The 18363-nt window shown below is 48.8% G+C and overlaps 2 protein-coding genes across 10 annotated transcripts in view; both read right to left on the reverse strand.

Moving 5' to 3' along the window:
- The window catches only part of NADK (NAD kinase), a 30334-nt gene extending 23117 nt beyond the window's left edge, over window positions 1–7217 (reverse strand). For 2 of the 6 annotated variants that reach the window (XM_072731011.1, XM_072731012.1), the window contains exon 1: window positions 6007–6178. Coding sequence is in view for 3 of the 6 variants with exons in the window: in XM_026007145.2 (XP_025862930.1) it covers window positions 6908–6990 (83 nt within the window). In the remaining 3 variants the exon portion in view is untranslated. Of the gene's footprint in view, window positions 1–6006; window positions 6191–6907 lie in introns of those variants that run through there. The other 4 variants (XM_026007145.2, XM_026007143.2, XM_026007144.2 and 1 more) reach the window with 4 other exon arrangements.
- A 3329-nt stretch (window positions 7218–10546) lies between these two features.
- Window positions 10547–18363, reverse strand: part of GNB1 (G protein subunit beta 1) — a 99386-nt gene continuing 91569 nt past the window's right edge. For all 4 annotated transcript variants that reach the window (XM_072731017.1, XM_072731015.1, XM_026007146.2 and 1 more), the window contains 4 exons: window positions 16438–16639; window positions 15447–15663; window positions 12529–12644; window positions 10547–12309 (listed from right to left, as the gene is read on the reverse strand). In XM_072731017.1, coding sequence (XP_072587118.1) covers window positions 12538–12644; window positions 15447–15663; window positions 16438–16639 — 526 coding nt within the window. In that variant the 3' untranslated portion in view covers window positions 10547–12309; window positions 12529–12537. The remainder of the gene's footprint in view (window positions 12310–12528; window positions 12645–15446; window positions 15664–16437; window positions 16640–18363) is intronic.

Genomic DNA, 18363 nt, shown 5'->3' on the forward strand with positions numbered 1-18363 from the left:
CAGAGGCAACTCAAGTAATCATTTGTCCATATCCTGATGAATACAGAAGTGGTGTGTACACACACACACACACGCACACATACACACACACACACACACGAGAATATTACTCAGCCAGAAAAAAGGAGGCAATCTTGGGGCACCTGGCTGGCTCAGTCAGTAGAGCATGCAATTTTTCTTCTCTGAGTTCAAGCCCCATACTGGGCACAGAGCTTACTTTAAGAACAATATAAAATAGAGATGCCTGGGTGGCTCAGCAGTTGAGTATCTGTATTCAGTTCAGGGTGTGATCCTGGGGTCCTGGGATCGAGTCCCAACATCAGGCTCCCCGTGGGGAGGCTGCTTCTCTCTCTGCCTATGTCTCTGTCTCTCATGAATAAATAAATAAAATCTTATTTATTATATTTATGTAATAAATAAAATGTTTTTATATTTTATATATTAAATTCACCTAAAAATATATAAATAATTATATAAATAAAATCTTATTTATATTTATGTAAAATATATTTTTATAAATCAAATAAATTTATCTAATATGTTCATTATAAATAAAATCTTATTTATTGTATTTTTGTAATAAAATATGTAAGTAAATAAAATATATATTTTATATTTTATATATTAAATAAATTTATAAAATAGAAATTATTATATATTTATTATAAATAAAATAAAATTTAGGATGCCTGAGCCACCCAGGCGTCCTAAATAAATAAAATCTTTAAAAAAAAAAAAAGAGCCTGATTTATGGCCCCCACGTACACATTGTCCATCTGCTCTGTGAGTAGCCTAAAAGAAAACCATCTTGTCCTTGAGGTATCAACCAACACTCCTATTCTCTACATTCCCTTATGATAAAACTCGTGATTCCTGCGTATATCTTCATCTATAATCTTTTGAGCTTTTACAAGATGTAAAAACTATATTATGCTGTAAAAGCCTTTCAATCCCTGGAGTGCTTTCTTCCCTGTGAAGATGTGTTGCCCGGGTGGCTGTTCTAAAGATGTGTTTCCCGGGTGGCTGTTCTAACTTGAACTCAAATAAAACTCTCTTTTTTAGAGATTCTTTTTTTTTTTTTTTTTAGATTTACTTATTTATTTTTTTTAGATTTACTTATTTATTTGAGGGCAGAGTGCTCAATCTCATGACTCTGAGATCATGACCTGAGCTGAAACAAAGAGCCGAATGCTTAAACTACTAGGTCTTCCAGGCACTCCTACTTTTAGAGATTCTAAAAGATTTGTTCTTTTTTGTATCAACAACTATATTTCAATTAAAAGAAACAAACAAGCAAATACACAGAACCTAACACTCTTTACTAAAAGAACCTCAGGGCAGCCTGGGTGGCTCAGTGGCTTAGCGCCACCTTTGGCCAAGGGTGTGATCCTGGAGTCCCAGGATTGAGTCCTACGTCGGGCTCCCTGCACAGAGCCTGCTTCTCCCTCAGCCTGTGTCTCTGCCTCTCTCTCTCTGTCACTCATGAATAAATAAATAAAATATTAAAAAAAAAAAACCCTCAGCAAAGTAGGGGGGGAATTCAGTTTTGAGCTGTTAAATAATTAAATAATTACCACTGTTAGAACCAATGATGTCTGAGGAAAAAAAAAAGGGCATACTGACAAATGATACATAAGCTAGCTATGATACCAACATGGGCGGACATGGTAAAAGATGTGCAACTGCCAAGTCCACGGGAGGGAAGTGCAGACAAGGCTGTGCTGTGCCCATGGCAAGGTCCAGCGCCCACCCTGCCAGGCCCTGTCCAAGCGCTCAACTCACATCACCTGACACACTCTCACAATTAGATGGGGAGTATCTAGGACACTGAAAGCCAGGGTCACACAGCTAGGATGGGGCAGAGATGGCATCTGGGCCAACGCTCCTAAGACTCTGCTCAAGGCCACAGAACCCAGACAAGAAGACCCAACAGAGCAGGAAGCCTGCCCCAACATGCAGTGCATGGTCTTCTAAGCCGCACTTCAACCAGGCCAAAATCACTTTCCACCAGCTCCTCACCATTCCCTGGGAAAAGTGCTGAATACAATCAACTCCACAGCCAAATATGTAGGTGAAGCTGTCTCAGCTCCCACTCAAAGCTTAAGAATTCTACATACACCGAACCTTGGGACAATATTCTATACTCAACAAATGCTGTCCACTTCAACTTACACAGTGATGTATGTCAATTATTTGTCAATAAAACTGGGGAAAAAAACTGAACCTCAAATTGATCTTCATACCTTAAACAAAAATTAACTAAAAAGAATCAAAATGGGTTATGTCAAGTGTAAAACATGACCTATGGACTTTATTAGAAAACATAAGAGCAGGGTTCCTGGCTGGCTTGGTTTGGGGAAACCTGCAACTCTTGGTCTCAGGGTTGTAAGTTCAACCCTCACATTGGGTGGAGAGAGGACTTAAAAATAATATCTTCAAAAAAAAAAAAAAAAAAAAGGAAAGAAAATAAAGGAGAAAGTTTATAGAACCTAGTACTAGAAAACATTTTTACACAGGTGATATATTTCATAAACGGTAAAAAAAAAAAAAAATCAATCAATACACCGGACTTCATTAAAATGAGAAGCATGCTCTGTGGAAGATTTTACGAAGAGATTTAAAAAGCTACAGAGTAGGAGAAAATATTTGCAAATGAGAAATTCAACAAAGGTTTTCTATGTAGAATATGCATAGAAATCTCAAAATGCAAAGGTAAAAAAACAAACAATCCAATTAGAAAATGGGCAAGAGATGTACCCACCAGAGGCTGTCCACAAGGTACACACACGTCAAAGAGGCTCCACATCATCAGCCACCAGAAAATGTAAATTCAAACAACAGTCTCACCACACACCTGCAAGGATGGCTAAGACAACTAGAAACCAGACTGCAGAGAAAGCATCACTCACACAATGCTGTGGGAATGTGAAAGGTACAGTCTGGAAATTTCACAGTCTTATTAAATCTTAAAAAAAAAAAAAAAAGTAGACAACCCAGCAAATGCAAGTTGGCATTTACCTCAGAGTAACAAAAATGTATGTCCACATAAATACTGCACATGAACATTCCCAGCAGCTCTATGTGCAATAGCCAAAAACTGCAACTGACCACCCCAATGTCTCCTTGCAGGTTAAACCACCCGCAGTCCATCCACACAGTAAAATACAACCGGGCAACACATGCGGACAGGCTGTTGATGCCTGCAGTAGTTCAGATGGAGTGAAAAAAAAGCCAATGTCTAATGGTCACATACTGAATGATCCCATACACATTATCAAGATAGCAAAATGATATAGGCAGAGTATGAGCCACACAGGGGAGAGCAGTCTTCCCTGGTGTGATGGAGTGGTTCTGAGTCCCAACTGTGGCTATAGGTACACCAGTGTATAAATGGGGCAAAACATCAGAGAGTCACATGCACATAAACTGGTGAAATCTGAATAAGGAGTGTAGTGAACAGTAGTTCTCCAATGCCAATTCCCTGGTTATGAAAATGGCCACACTACAGGTGTATAAAATGAGACAAGGGTCTCTCTGCACTACTTCACAACTTCCTGTGAGTGAATCTATAATTATTTCAAAACAGTTAATTTAAAAAAAAAAAGGAGGGATCCCTGGGTGGCGCAGCGGTTTGGCGCCTGCCTTTGGCCCAGGGCGCGATCCTGGAGACCCGGGATCGAATCCCACATCGGGCTCCCGGTGCATGGAGCCTGCTTCTCCCTCTGCCTGTGTCTCTGCCTCTCTCTATCTCTCTGTGACTATCATAAATAAATAAAAATTAAAAAAAAAATAAAAAATAAATAAAAAAAAGGAATCACAAAAGGCAAATGTGTTTAAAAATCTTGTTACTCATTATCTAGAAGCTGTTAATATTTACTTGCAAAGACTAATCTGATGACAAGTTTGTTCTGCACGTCATTTGAAAAGAATAAAATCCTAATTCTATCCAAGTTCATTTACATTTCTGACAGCATGATTCTGATTTTATTTTTAAAATTATTTTAAGTTTCATTTTAGGGGCGTCTGGGTGGCTCAGTCAATTAAGCAGATGACTCTGGGTTTTAGCTCAGGTCACAATCTCATGGTTGTGGATTGAGCCATGGTCTGGGTTCTGTGCTCAGTGCAGAGTCAGCTTTGGATTCTCTCTCCCTCTTCCTCCTCAAATACATAAATAAACCCTTAAAACAACCAAACAAAGTTTCATTTTAAGTCATCTCTGTGCCTCATGTAGAACTCAAACCTACATCCCTGAGCTTAAGAGTGGCATGCTCTCCCGAATGAGCCCACCAGGCCCCCCAACCCCCAAAAAACAACTTTGGCATTGGGAAGTTTCATTAGGAGAAAAGTGCTGGGCAACAAGATTCCCTAGAACTCACACACGATAGGGAGGGGACACACTGAAATGGCAGTGAGACACCAAGACACAAGTCGTACACATGCCCACAGACTAGATATGATGCACATGACATCCACTGTGAGCTCTCAATCTGTATTTGTTGAAGATACTAAATGAAAAAGGAAAGTTTATTTGGTGGCAGAGACACGAAACATTTGAACCTCACTAGTTGACACTGAGGCTGGAAACAAATCCCTATAAAGTAGCCCTTCCCTTCTTCCCCCACTGATATTGCTCAAAGCTGGCAAGGACATGATAAAACTGGGCATCTGCACTGGCAGCATATGAACCAAGGAAGATCTTTTGGAAACCACGCTGGCAACGTGAACCAGGAGCCTGACCTGCAACCCCATAAAGTGAACAGAAGACCTGAGGGGGCTGTTAGGGAGAAGTGGCCACACCCTTCCTTGAGCAGGTAAGGAAAACAAGGTGTGTTGTATGAATGAAGACTGGTGTCACCCAGCCCTTTCCCTGCTGCAGTGTGAGCTGCCTCCTTCACTGTGTTTCTCTCAATACTTTCTGCTAACTGTCCAATCAAGTGTTTACCTGTTCCCACGTGTTAAACGTAGGAGCCTGACAATCGTGGGTCTGGGAGGTATTGCAAATGGTTAAGCCACCAGCACAAACAGAAATGAGATGGTGGGGTTACAAAGTGACCCCCACTAGCCCAGGGCTGGCCAAAGCAGCAGCACCTGTCAACAGGTGTACACAGGAGGCAGTGAGGGCTGGAGGAGGCCCCGCAGGTAGGAGTGCACAGTCCCTTGCACACCACCTCCTGAAGCTCCTCCAGCTCCCTCCCTAACATCCGTGCCTAGGGACATCCTGTGATGCGGAGCCATCACCTACCATCAAAACACATCTGTCTCTCCATTCTGCAGGTTACACCTACCTTTCCTCAAGTGGGAAACTCAATAAAATCGAATGAGGTTTTCTCTCCTCTACGGAGGAGCCCCCGTACCCCCCAACGGCGACCCTCCACCGTCAGGTCGAAGCACGCGGGGCTCCGGGGTCCCGGGCAGCGCAGACCTGCCCACAAGTCAGAACCATCGCGGGGGCTCATCTCCAGGCTGCACGTGCACCTGCCCTCAAGTCCCCGGGGGCGGAGGCAAAGGTCAGGATGAGGGAAGGACTCGCTGTGCCCGCTTACACAGGGCCCCGGGGACAGAACTCCGGAGAACGAGTCCCTCAAGGGCGTCGTCCCAAAAGACGGAAAACAACCCCCGTCTCCGAGCTGGGACGCCACCCAGGACGGACTGGCAAGTGTTCAGGGAAGGCCGACGGCGGCCCAGGATGGGCAAGGAAAGTAACCTGTTACTCGGAACCAAAGCCCAGGACACCCGTCCTTTTGGGGCGGCCGCGGCCCGAGACTCCCGCGGCCGCCGCTGCCGGTCGCCCCCCGATAACCTCGACCTGCCCCCGGGGGCCCGCTAGCCCGCGGACTCGGGAGGCTACCGCCGCAGGTGAGGTCGGTGGTCGCGCCCCCAGGCCCACACCCGGGAGGCGGGCAAGGCCGTCCCGGCCCCCGACCCCGCGCCCCTGGGACCGGCCCCGGCCCCCGGGTGGCGGCGACCGCGGGCGGAGGGCCGGGCCGAGGGGCCACGCGCACTCACCGTTCGCTGTCCCGGGCGCCTGCGGGGCCGTCCTTTCTCCGGACCGAGTTCGCAGGCCCCGCCGCCGCTTGCGGTCGCTAGCCGGCCCCCGGCGCCGCGGCCGCCTCCGGCCCCATGGCCGCCCCCCGCCCCACGGCCGCCGGGACCGCGGCGCCGGCCCGCCGAGCAGCAATGCAGCCAGTGCGCACGCGCGTCCCGCCCCACGCATGCGCCCCGCCTGCGCCCCGCCTCGCGCAAGCGCCCCGCTCCGCACATGCGCCGCGCCCCAGGCCCCTGGATCCGCCCGCAAGGACCTGGGGCCGGAGGCTGGGGCCCAGGGGGCCCGGGAGCGGGGGTAAGGGGCAGGAGTTTCGCGGCAGGTTCTCTGCTGCCGCGACTCCGAAGGCGGCCGCCGAGAAGAACCTTGGTCCGCACTCACCCCGCGAGTTGGAGGCGCGTCCGTGGATCCGTCCCCTGCCCCTGCCCCCGTCCGCCCCCGCTCGCCTGCATCGCGGGCCGGGTGTGCTGGCTCCGGGTCCCCTCGAGTGGCGGCAGCACCCGCTTAGGATTCCACAACCGACGGGCTGTGAATCTGCTTAGAAGGCACCACCACAGGGGCGCTGCGCCTTGGATGTCAAAGGGGGCCCCTCCAGATGACCTGCCACCCCCTCCCCAGAGGACCCAGAGAGGAGAGAGGAAAGGGACCAGGGACATGGTGCCCACTTTATAGCTTCCGGGCGGGCCGCAGGCTGCCCCAGGCCACGCAGCAGTCGAGTGTCCCAACAGGGTGCCAGGCTCCTGGGACAGGGCACTGTTGGGCGGTGCCCACCGTTGTTCCCCCATACACTCAGGTTCCCCCCACCTTGTGTGGAGCGGCGCCCTCTGCAGCAGCCTGGCTGCCGCGTTTCCACTGCCCCAATACCTGCTGTGGTCAGTCTTCTCGGGTGGGGTCTCCCGGCCCTGTGTCCAGAGACTTGAAACACAGATGGGCAGAAGACAGGACATGTCTTAGTGCTGTCCTGGGACCACTGGGCAGTGGGTCACCAAGAGTGAGTAGAAAGGGGGGCAAGGCTGTCAGGACTTTGGGGGGATTTCTCAACCTCTGGGGATTTCTCAACTTCCCCGTCTGGTTATTTTGGAAACCCAACCACTTCTCTAAAGTGACAGCCAGCCACACCCACCGAAGCCTTTTGAGCTGTGTATTTTGGATATGATCATGAACAGAATAACACAAATGCTTGATCCAGCACTTAACCATGTTCCAGGCACTAGGCCAAACCTCCCAAGATCCTTCTAGAGCAGGAAGTCTAAAGAGAAGGCATCAAGGCAGGAGAGCCTGTCTCCTAAGTAGCCAAGGTCACACAGCAGGCTGCTTCCTGTGTGCCTCTGTCTAAAGGGAACTTGTGCAGGTGTGGTAGTAACAGAAAGCCTCCTTCCACCCTAGACCTCAAGACTTCAGGCAGGAGTGCTTCCCCATTTCAGAGATGAGAACACAGGGCTTCCTCAGCTGAGCAGATTGTGCAATTTCTCCCAGCAGGCTCTGGTCCCACCCAGATCCCCAAGGGCTGACCAGCAATAATAGAAGCCAATGCTGGGAAGGGTTCCTTCAGGCATCCAGAAGGTTCCTAGAGGAGGTGTTGCTTAAACTGAGTCCAAAGGCAGAGTAGGAATAAGCCAGACTTGGTGGGGAGAGGGCAGGGCCAGCAGCAGGGACAAAGGCCAGTGTGGGGGATGGGTGCAGGGCAGACTTGTTTGGGCTGGGCGTAGGATGGGGGTTATGCCTCAGAGGATCTCAGGTAACCTTTCCCAGCACTAATATTTGTTTCCTTGTATTTTTCTGAAATGTGACTTGTGACTCCTGTTTTGAGCCTCAGATTCCTAAAACCTAGATGCACTGTCTTCTGAAGGTTGAATGAGGGGGGAGAGCAGAGTGGGTGGGTTAGGTGGCAGAAGGAAGCTTGGGCTATGGAAGGTGGAACCAGAGGCTGCCTGCTCAGAGGTGGACTCATTCAGGTAGGGTGGTGGTCCCAGATTCTGAGTGCAGCCTGTGAGGCGGCTCTAGGATGGAAGGGGTTCCCCTCAGAGTCCTGCTTCCAGCTCATAGGGAAGTTGGCCTCAACTGTGCCTGGCAGGAGTGAGAGGGGGGTGAACAGAGGCTGCCCAGCATTGAGAAGGGGAAGTGGCCTGGAGCCTGGGTGACAGGGGTGGCACAGAGGGGCCAAGGCTTCTTGTGAAGGAGGGGGGCGTCCTGGGGTGTGCAGAAGTCATCTCATCCATTCCCCAGCCTCAGCCCTCTAGCCAGCACGTGAGGACAAGTCCAGCCCCTCTTGCCTGGCCTTACCTACTCCTCCCCATGGGCCAGGGTCTAGAATTGCCAATGTGGCAGCGTCCTGTTTGCAGTGAGGCAGCCCCTGTTCTTGCAGGCCCGCTAAGTGCCAGGCACATGGTTCAGCAGGGAACAAGACCTTGGAGTAGACTGTAAGCCACTCACCAGGATAGCCAGTGAAGGGGTATGAACTGCCAGCAGCTAGGAGCTCCTGAGGCATAGGCAGTGCCAGCCTGGGCTGGGGGGATCTGGCACCTGCACACAGGGGACTCAGTGGATTCTCACAAGGCTTCTAGAAAGCAGGTGTTCTTCTCTGCATGGTGTGCAGGGTACAGACAGGCCAAGTGACCTGCAGGGAGGTCATCAGGGGCACAGTCTGGCCTTGGCTCTGGAAAGAGCTTTGACTGGACTCATAGAGCAGGCAGGGGTGAGAGTAGACTGAAGCACTAGAAAGAGGGAGACCCGGGATCCCTGGGTGGCGCAGCGGTTTGGCGCCTGCCTTTGGCCCAGGGCGGATCCTGGAGACCCGGGATCGAATCCCACATAGGGCTCCTGGTGCATGGAGCCTGTTTGTCCCTCTGCCTGTGTCTCTGCCTCTCTCTCTGTGTGACTATCATAAATTAAAAAAAAAAAAAAAAAAAAAAAAAATTAAAAAATAAAAAAAGAGGAAGAAAGAGGGAGACCCTGCCTGGATATAGCACACCCCGTGGGGCAGCCCCAGGGCTAGTGTGGCCAGGTTGAGGGTCAGGCGCTGTAGGAGGTGGCAGGAGAACCTGGTATCCATTTGGGGTGCAACACTGGGTAGGAGGGGACAGGCACCAAGAAGTCAGAGAGGCCTCAATTGGAGTCCAGCCTCCACGGGCTCTGTATGAAGACATAACAGTGGACCTGAAGCAGGTGTGCCCCCAAGGGCAGGGCCATGACTAGAACAGGAGGGTCAGAAGTTGCACGGGCGATCAGAGGAAGACAAGGGAGCAGGGTAGGCATCATGGAGGGGACACCTGGCACAGAGCAAAACGTCACTTCCCAGGACTGTCCAAGCAGCAGAGGCCAAATGCTAAAGGGTCCACCTAGTTCATGCAAGCTTGAGTTTTCCACCTGAAGGTTGAGAAGGAGCACAGTCCACCCTGTAGTACAGGGGTCCCTTTCTAGACGCCCCTACTGGTGCCTGTTTCTAGTGACTGCTTTGCTGAGAAAGTGGGACAGTAATCTCAGCCAGCAGAGGACAGCACTATGCAGTGGCCATGTCAGTCTAGGGGCACAGGAGACGGAACAAGAAGACATTTGGGGACGACCAGCCGTGGGCTGAGGTCCCATTTTACCCCATGCCCACTTTGTGTCCATCCTAGGGTGTGCCCCTGGGCAGGCTTACTTGCCTCCTCCTGCTTTCTCATCTGAGGAGAACCTCCCTCCCGAGGACTCAGCTGTCAGCTCCAGGGGCACCTCAGATGCTCTCTGGCATTTTGTAAGACAGCTGACAGTATCTTTGAGGAAGCCGTGGGGGAGGAGGTTGAAGCCAGGCAAACCCACCATTCAGGCTACCGGGTCTCTAAGGCACCCCTGATCCTAACAGAAATGCACAATAGGCCCCCCGCTGCTCCATCTTACTGGCAATTAGAAAACAGAGCCTGAAGTGTGAGTATTTTACATGGAGAGCAGTCTTCACTAAGTACCAGCATTTAACCCATGAGAACTACCAAGTTACCTTGGACAGCCTGATAGAATAAGGAAGGGACAGGGCCTGGGTGGGGGTCCTTTAGCACACTCCTCTAACTTGTTTCTCACACTTTGGTGGCAGCTGCTCACTTTTCTTCCAAGATGCAATTCTGTTTACTCAGACTGAGATTAAAACTTTAGTCAGAATGCAATTGTGTCTCTGAAGTAACATCCTCAAACATCTTACAGAGAAAGGGGAAGCAAGGGCCTCAGGCCCAGAAGACGAGACTGGAGGGACGGTCACCTGGGGACACTCCACACACCCTGGGCAGTGGCCTGGTGGGAGGCGGAGAGGGCATGGTTTGGTGGTGGCAGAACTGCTGGGCCCCCGCTGAGGGCCCAACCCTCCTTTCACGGATTCTTGGTGATGGAGATGAAAGACATGGCAGAGAAGCGAGCAGCCATGGCACCACCCACACGACCAGATCAAGCTGATGTCACCAAGCAGGGTGGCCGGGGAAGATGGCTGTCGTCACGAACCCAAACAGCCTGGCAAACAAGCAGCCACACCAAAGTCCCTCATGTCAAACTGCTTTATTACATCTTAAATAACAGTACAGTTTAATATAGTATCTATCTTGCATCCAGCCTCCTTGCAATACACTGACTTTAAAATTAAATACAAACAGTGAAGGGCACAGGGTGCAGAGAGCTCTACAGAGGTGTCGATGGAAAGGAAGGAGGGCTCGTGTTTATTCTCTCTGCCAGATCCAGGCCTACTGCATGTCACAGCACAGTTCTGTACAGGATGCTGCAGAAACAGAACAGAGAGAAGCCACCACTGCTGCTGTGGAGTGGGCTCGGGTACAGGGAGGCAGCCCATGGCACTGCCGTCCAAACACTGCTGCCGGACACTGGCCTCCAGTGGGACCAAGGAGGTCTGTGTATTAGAGAATGATCTGCCTCAGATGCAAAAGGCTGGTTCTATGGCAGAGACAGGCCATGAGGAATTTATAGAGGAAGGCCAGGGTCTCCATCCCCTGCCCCCACCCCCACCCACGAATCCAACAACGTTCATTTGGAACAGGGCTTTTTTTTTTTCTTTTTTTTTTTTTTAAAGAAAGAAAGAAACAGTGACTAATCCCGCTGCCCAAGCGTGTAGCGCTGCTGGCTGCACTGCTTCCGACACTTGTGCACAGAATAGCAGCAGTGAGTGGACAGAGCCGCAGTGGTTACAACTGTAAAGAGGTTATTTCTTAAAAGAAAAAGAACATCTAAGGACTGAGTCCTATATGCGCTTTTGAGCATTTCTACAGCATGCGATTCTAAGAGTAAACCCACCCAATATGGCAAACGATCAAATTTTTTAAAATTTAACTTAGAAAGTTTGAGATCATTATTTTCAAAACATTGATTTGTACATGGTTTCATACACAAATAATTGACTGACTATCCAAGCACAGGACGGGCGCCTCTCTGGAAAACAGAGGTTCCTGACGGTGGGGGCAGGGCGCAGGGTAGTGTTAGGCTATTATTACGAACTTCCCTCTGACTTCACAAGGAAACCCAAGGCGAGATTAAGAACTGAACTGAGAAGGCAGGGAGGACAGGTCAGGGAGCAGACGGTGCCTAATCTGAGTTTACTATTCATCACGCATTCAAGACCATCCATAGCATGTGCTTGGTTCCTTTCCTTATTAGCATCTTCCTTTCTATGTCATGTTTGTGCGTAACAATTATGTGACACGAGACAAAAAAAAAAAACAAAAAAACAAGGGACTCAATTTACATCATTAACAATTTCAGAGAGGCTGCACCAGACCCTCTTCCTCTGTGTAACTACTGAATGTAAAGGAATAGATTTTAAAAAGGAAATATGAATGTTTTGCAAAATCCTGTTACAAACACAACCTGAAATTTAGAACCAATTACAAGATAAAATCCTCAACTTGTTTTGCATGAACAGCACAAAATAGGGTCACTGACCTAGAATTCAAATGAACTAGTGAAAAGGTGTGTCTGCCTCACAATTACACTCAAGTTTACCTTCTGGTTAGCACGTTTATTATAGTATTTCCTTTTAAATTCATCCAAGACAAAAAAGGAAACAAAGACAATGGTCCCGGGAGGAATGCACAATTTGTTTGAGTTTACAGCACAGAGGTTCTTCTCTTCATGGGAATTGTGCTCTTGATTTCAGCAATAAGTGAAGGAAAAGGTCTTGCCCTTTTGAAGTTCTGAGGGGGTGCAGGGCGTCCACGTTAGTAGGGGTGGATTGGAAATGCTATCACTGTAACGCTTCAAGGTTGGAATGATCTTCCAGTCGCCACGACGTCTACCTGCTGTTTTAAACAGAGTTTAAAGAAATGTAAAAAGAAGACCTGAAGTCAGTGCTCCTGGCTCTTCACCGCCCTGCCCATCTGCCGCTGAGGGCACATTTCAGGTGGATACACTACAATTCCAAATCTACAGCAAAATTAATCTAGCAACTGTCAGCCCCTCTGTGCTGTGAGAAGTACACAGAGTTGCATGCAGGGAGGGCACCTGCACTGTTGTGTTACCTGTCAGCGTTAGTTCCAGATCTTGAGGAAGCTATCCCAGGACCCCGTCGCCACGGCCATCCCATCGTCAGTCACCCCCAGGCAGCTGACACGGTTGTCATGCCCAGCCAAGACACCTGAGAGCAAATGACAGGCCCGTCACTCCTGAACCCAGTGGAGCCCCACTCAGCAGTGATGTGGTGATGCTATGCAGGGCTGGGTGGCACAGTCACACGCAGAAAGGAAAGCCCTGAACCCCGAAGCCCAGAGCCTGCAATGCCTCTATGGCAATAAATGACATTAGGAGGAAGAAAAGCCACGCTCATCTAAGGCAAGTAAGGCTCAATACAGTCCTCTATTGAAATAATGTGAAGGCACCTATAGCCAGGGGAAGTACTCAAACAAAATAAAGATAAATTGGGGCACCCAGTAAGGTTGTTATTAAGACAGCATGATGACAAGGAACAGACACAATAAAAAGACACAAAACACACAGTGAATGACTCAGGGCCTCTTGCACCAACTCCCGAGTATCCTCATGATGGTAAGAAGCTTAAATAAGGAGCACATGGGTGGCTCAGGCAGTTGAGCATCTAACTCTTGATTTCCACTCAGGTCATGATCTGAAGGTGGTGAGATTGAGCCCTGCATCCAGCTCTATGCTCAATGTGGTTGGTATCTGTTTAAGACTCTCTCTCCCATGGGACGCCTGGGTGGCTCAGTGGTTGAGCATCTGCCTTCAGCTCAAGGCATGATCCAGGAGTCCCGGGACCGAGTCCCACATTGGCCCCAGGCAGGGGCCTGTTTCTTCCTCTGCCTATGTCTCTGCCCCCGCCCCCACCTCTATGTCTCATGAATAAATAAAATCTTAAAAAAAAAGAAAAAAGACTCTCCCTTTCCCTCTGCCCCTCCCATTCATGCTCTCTCTAAAATAAATGAATCTTAAAAAAAAAAAAAAAATCCAACCATTCCAATCTCAGGGCAATTATAACCAATTTTCATCTGGATTCTTCATTTGTTTATAATCCCTAAAGCCTAGCACAGGGCACAAAACACAGAGGGCTGGTACAGATGCAAGAGGGAGAGGGCCAATGGGATGTTACACAGTAACCTCATGCTGACCTCAGAGTTAAATAAGCCTCCTGCTGATACTCAGCATCTGTGCTTAGATAATTATCACTCAGGACACTCCACATCCATCCAGAAGAAGCTGATGGCTAATTTCAGAGGACCCTTGTCCATTTCCTATACTACTTAGTGTCACAGCTGAGTAAACAGACAGCCTCAGCCAGATGCAACAATAACCTCTGCTGTGGCACCATGACCAAGGAACTATCAGGGCAGAAACAGTGGGAGCAAGGGGTCTGCGAGAAGGAGCAGGGGGAGCAAAGGGTAAGCTCAGCCCAGGGTGGGAAAAGATGCATCAAAAAGTGGGAGGTGAGATGAGAACCCTAGAAGATCCCAAGCCATGCTCCCCTTCTTCCCCTTGCCAAGATTAACAGAGTTGAAAGATTCTGAAAGTACCAGTTCAATTCAGTTACCTGACATGTTTAATGCAGGAAGTTTTTCATCTTTTGTGCAACTTGTGTTTTATTTTTTTTAAGATTTTATTTATTCATTTGCGAGAGACCGAGAGAGAACACAAGCATGAGTTGGGGGAGGAGCAAAGGGAGAGGAAGCCCAGACTCCCCACTGAGCAGGGAGCCCCAACTGGGACTCAATCCCAGGACCCTGAGATCATGACATGAGCTGAAGGCAGACACTTCACCAACTGAGCCACCCAGGTGCCCCTATTTTTTTTTTTAAGATTTAATTTATGGGGTACCTGGGTAGCTCAGTTAAGTGTCTGACTTTTGGTTTTGTCTCAGGTCATGACCTCAGGGTCATGAGATTGAGCCCCATGTCTGGCTCCACACTCAGTGGGTAAGCCTGCTTCTCCCTCGCTTTCTCTCTAAAACAAATAAATCTTGGGACACCTGGACGGCTCAGTGGTTGAGTGTCTGTCTACCTTTGTCTCAGGTTGTGATTCTGGGGTCCTGGGATTGAGTCCTGCATCAGGCTCCCCATGAGGAACCTGCTTCTGACTCTCTCTCTCTGTGTCTCTCCTGAATAAATAAATAAAATATTTTTTAAAAATTAAAATTAAATTTAGGGATCCCTGGGTGGCGCAGCGGTTTGGCGCCTGCCTTTGGCCCAGGGCGCGATCCTGGAGACCTGGGATCGAATCCCACGTCAGGTTCCCGGTGCATGGAGCCTGCTTCTCCCTCTGCCTGTGTCTCTGCCTCTCTCTCTCTCTGTGACTATCATAAATAAAGAAAAATTAAAAAATTAAAATAAATAAATAAATAAATAAAATTAAATTTAAAATTAAATTTAAAAATCTTTAAAAATATATATTTTATTTTAAATTCACCCAACATGGGGCTTGAACTAACAACTCTGAGATCAAGAGTTGCACACTTCACCAACTGAGTCAGCCGGGCACTCCTGTACAAGCTGTGTTTTAATGCTTTAAAACTTTACAACCACAACTTGCCCTTTATGTGTGAACTTTAGACTTTGTACTTCACTGGGCACACCACAGTTCTACTGCATACAGCCAGAGGGGAGAGAAAGCAAGGCAACAGTCTCAAACACCCAGCAGTTCACTCTGCCCTGCGCACTGTGGCTGTGTGCACTGTACACAGTCCGTGTAGGGAGAGCTTCTGGTCCTAAAAAAGCCCACATAAACCCGAGTAAGAATACCCTGGCCTGTCACCCATCTCTCTGCTGGGGCATGCCACGGTGCAGGCAGGTATACCTGGGCTCGGCACATGTTTCTTAGCAGCATGATGGGCTACAAACCTAAACATTTCAGCCTTGGTGCATTATGGTCATCCTGAAAGGTGTCTCCCAGGAGGAGTGCCCAGTAGGCCCAGGAAGGCCCAACAAGTACCTACCTGCTCTGTCGGCCTTGAGTGCATCCCACACATTGCAGTTGAAGTCATCGTACCCTGCGAGGAGGAGGCGCCCGCTCTTGGAGAAAGACACGGAGGTGATCCCACAGATGATATTGTCATGGGAGTAAGTCATAAGCTCCTGGTCTGCACGAAGGTCGAACAGCCTGCAGGTGGCATCATCCGAGCCAGTGGCAAATGCATTGCCATTTGGAAAGAACTAGAAAGCAAGTCAAGAGAGTATGCAAATGTACAAAGAGAAGTACCGGAAACAGGCCTGCCCAACAGCAGGGCTGCTGCTGGCACAGGAGGGAAAGGTCAACAAGGACTGGGCTCTAGCAGACACAGAGGGGGTTGGAGTGGCAGCTGCCCAGGTACCTGGAAGTGAGGGCATTGTTACTGGGGCAGACATAGCCACTGTCCTCCCAAAAGAGAAGACTTCATTTCATGATTAACTGTTTTCCAAGAAGCAGGAAGAGCATGGTTACCCCTGAGGGCAACGAGCAGCCAGATTAGCCTTGTGGAGAAGGGACCCCCAGACCCAACCAACCAGATACCATGCTTCACATCTCACAAAACCCCTTTCACATCATCGGCTATGCCCCAACCACTGGGCTGAGGGCATGAGGTTCCTGCTCAAAACTCAGCCTCTGCTTCCTGTTCCTAAGAGGCTGTATTGCCTTGTTTGCCAAGGCAAACGAGAGGGAAGCCAAGTACCAATCACTGGATTGTCCCAGAGCTGGGAGCAGATCCCTGCACACAACAGGCTCAACGCCAATGTCTGTGAGATGAACGAGTTAACACAGAATTAGCTGGCTTCACAAGGACAGACCATATCACACTTTTCTATAAAGAGTTTTTGTAAAGTTGGTTATAGTTGATAGAAAAAAACAGAACATCTAACCCTGAAAACATTTTATGACTTAATGGTGTGTTCTGCAGCACACAAAAAGTAATCTAACTTGCAAACAGCTGTAAAAGGACCCCGACTCACACAGATGGCATTGATGTCGGACTCGTGGCCAGTGAAAGTTTGCCGGCACATCCCTTCTCGCACATCCCAGAGTTTGGCTGAAGCATCACAAGCACCAGAGACAAACAGTCTGGTGTCGGGAGCGAGTGAAAGGCTCATAACATCCCCAGTGTGTCCAGTGAACGTGGTTGTCTGCTGGCCGGTCTCGATGTCCCACAGAGCACTATAGCAGGAACACAGGACAAGCAGTCATCTAACTTTGTCAGACAACCAGTCATGTGACTAACACTCCTTCAAACTACCCAGGACCACAGTAAACCTCCGCACTATTTTTTCCTGACAAATCTAAATTTTGTAATGTGACTTTGTTTAGAAAAGAAGCAAAGCAAACAAAATACAGATTAGAATGTGGCCCCAGGGTTTGGAGAAATGGTTATCTCTATGTCAACTTAAACACCTGCAAAGAGGGAGCCAGTGACCTGTACTGTGTGTGGGCTTGTCAGGAGCAACAGGGAGCTCCTGGAGGTACCCCCAATGGGGCAGAGAATGTGAATCTACTGCTGCCAGTATCAATGCCAGAAGCTAGGACAGAGACAACACCAGGTAAACAAATGGTTCAGAGCAACACTGAGGTCCCATGGCCCCTCCCAAGAGCAACAGACAGGAGATGGCTAATGTGCCATGGTGGCAGCCCCGACTTTGGTGCTCCCCGCAGCTGTCAGTGTGAGCAGCTACTTGAGAGCTGTAAAAGTAAGATGTGGACAGTGCTTCAACCCTAGGAAGCACCAGCACTGAACACTGCTCCGCTCATTCCAGCCTCCCAGGAAATCTGGTTGAAACGCAAATCCAGTCACACGGTTTACTGGATACCATGCAGGGGTTTCCGTGCCAGGGACTGCGGGACTATGAGGAGAAAATAAGATGTGCCTACGACTCTGAAAAACACTTACTCATAAGTGAAAAAGCTTTAAAAAGTATTTTCTAGGGGCACCTGGGTGGCTCAGTTCATTAGGTGTCTTCGGCTCAGGTCATGACCTCAGGTCCTGCATCAGGCTCCCAGGAGCAGGGAGCTTGATCTTTAAAAATATATATCTTCTAATACAGAAATTCTTCCTAAAATTGATGTAGATTATAAACCTTTTATGAACTTATAAAATTTATATGAAGAGAACACTGTAGAACAGGAAAGGCTGGATATGGGAGTCAGGACCTGGTGCAGGGCATGTCTCCACATCATGCCTCAGAGACCAGAAAAGCTTTCAAGGACAGCTTAAATCTAAAATGACTCATAAAATACCTATTGGAACCAAACAAACAATGTAAAAACCCTTAAGTCAAACTTCTGGCCTTAGCAGATGGCTTACTCTTATTTTTTAAAGATTGTATTTATTTATTGGAGACAGAGCAACCATAATTGGGGTGAATTGCAGAAGCAGAGGGAGAAACAGACTCCCCTTTGAGTAGGGAGCCTGACGTGGCGCTCGATCCCAGGACCCTGAGATCATGACCCGACCCCAAGGCAGAAGCCTAAGGGACTGAGCTGCCCAGGTGCCCCTGGGCTTTTAAACAGGAAACTAGGGGATCCCTGGTGGCTCAGCGGTTTGGCGCCTGCCTTTGGCCCAGGGCGCGATCCTGGAGTCCCAGGATCAAGTCCCGCATCAGGCTCCAGGCTCCTGGCATGGAGCCTGCTTCTCCCTCTGCCTGTGTCTCTGCCTCTCTCTCTCTCTCTCTCTCTCTCTCATGAATAAATAAATTTAAATAAACAAACAAACAAACAAACAAACAAACAGGAAACTATTAAGAATGTGTTCTACATCCAAAACCAACCAACCAATCCACCACCTATCTGATCATTTAAATTGTATGCTCTGGTGACACAAATGAAAATTCTAGAGATTCTTTAAGTGGGCTTCTAACTCTAAGTGAGGTAACAGCTCAAACTCAGGA

The sequence above is a fragment of the Vulpes vulpes genome, chromosome 12, assembly GCF_048418805.1.
Source record: "Vulpes vulpes isolate BD-2025 chromosome 12, VulVul3, whole genome shotgun sequence".
NCBI lineage: Eukaryota > Metazoa > Chordata > Mammalia > Carnivora > Canidae > Vulpes > Vulpes vulpes.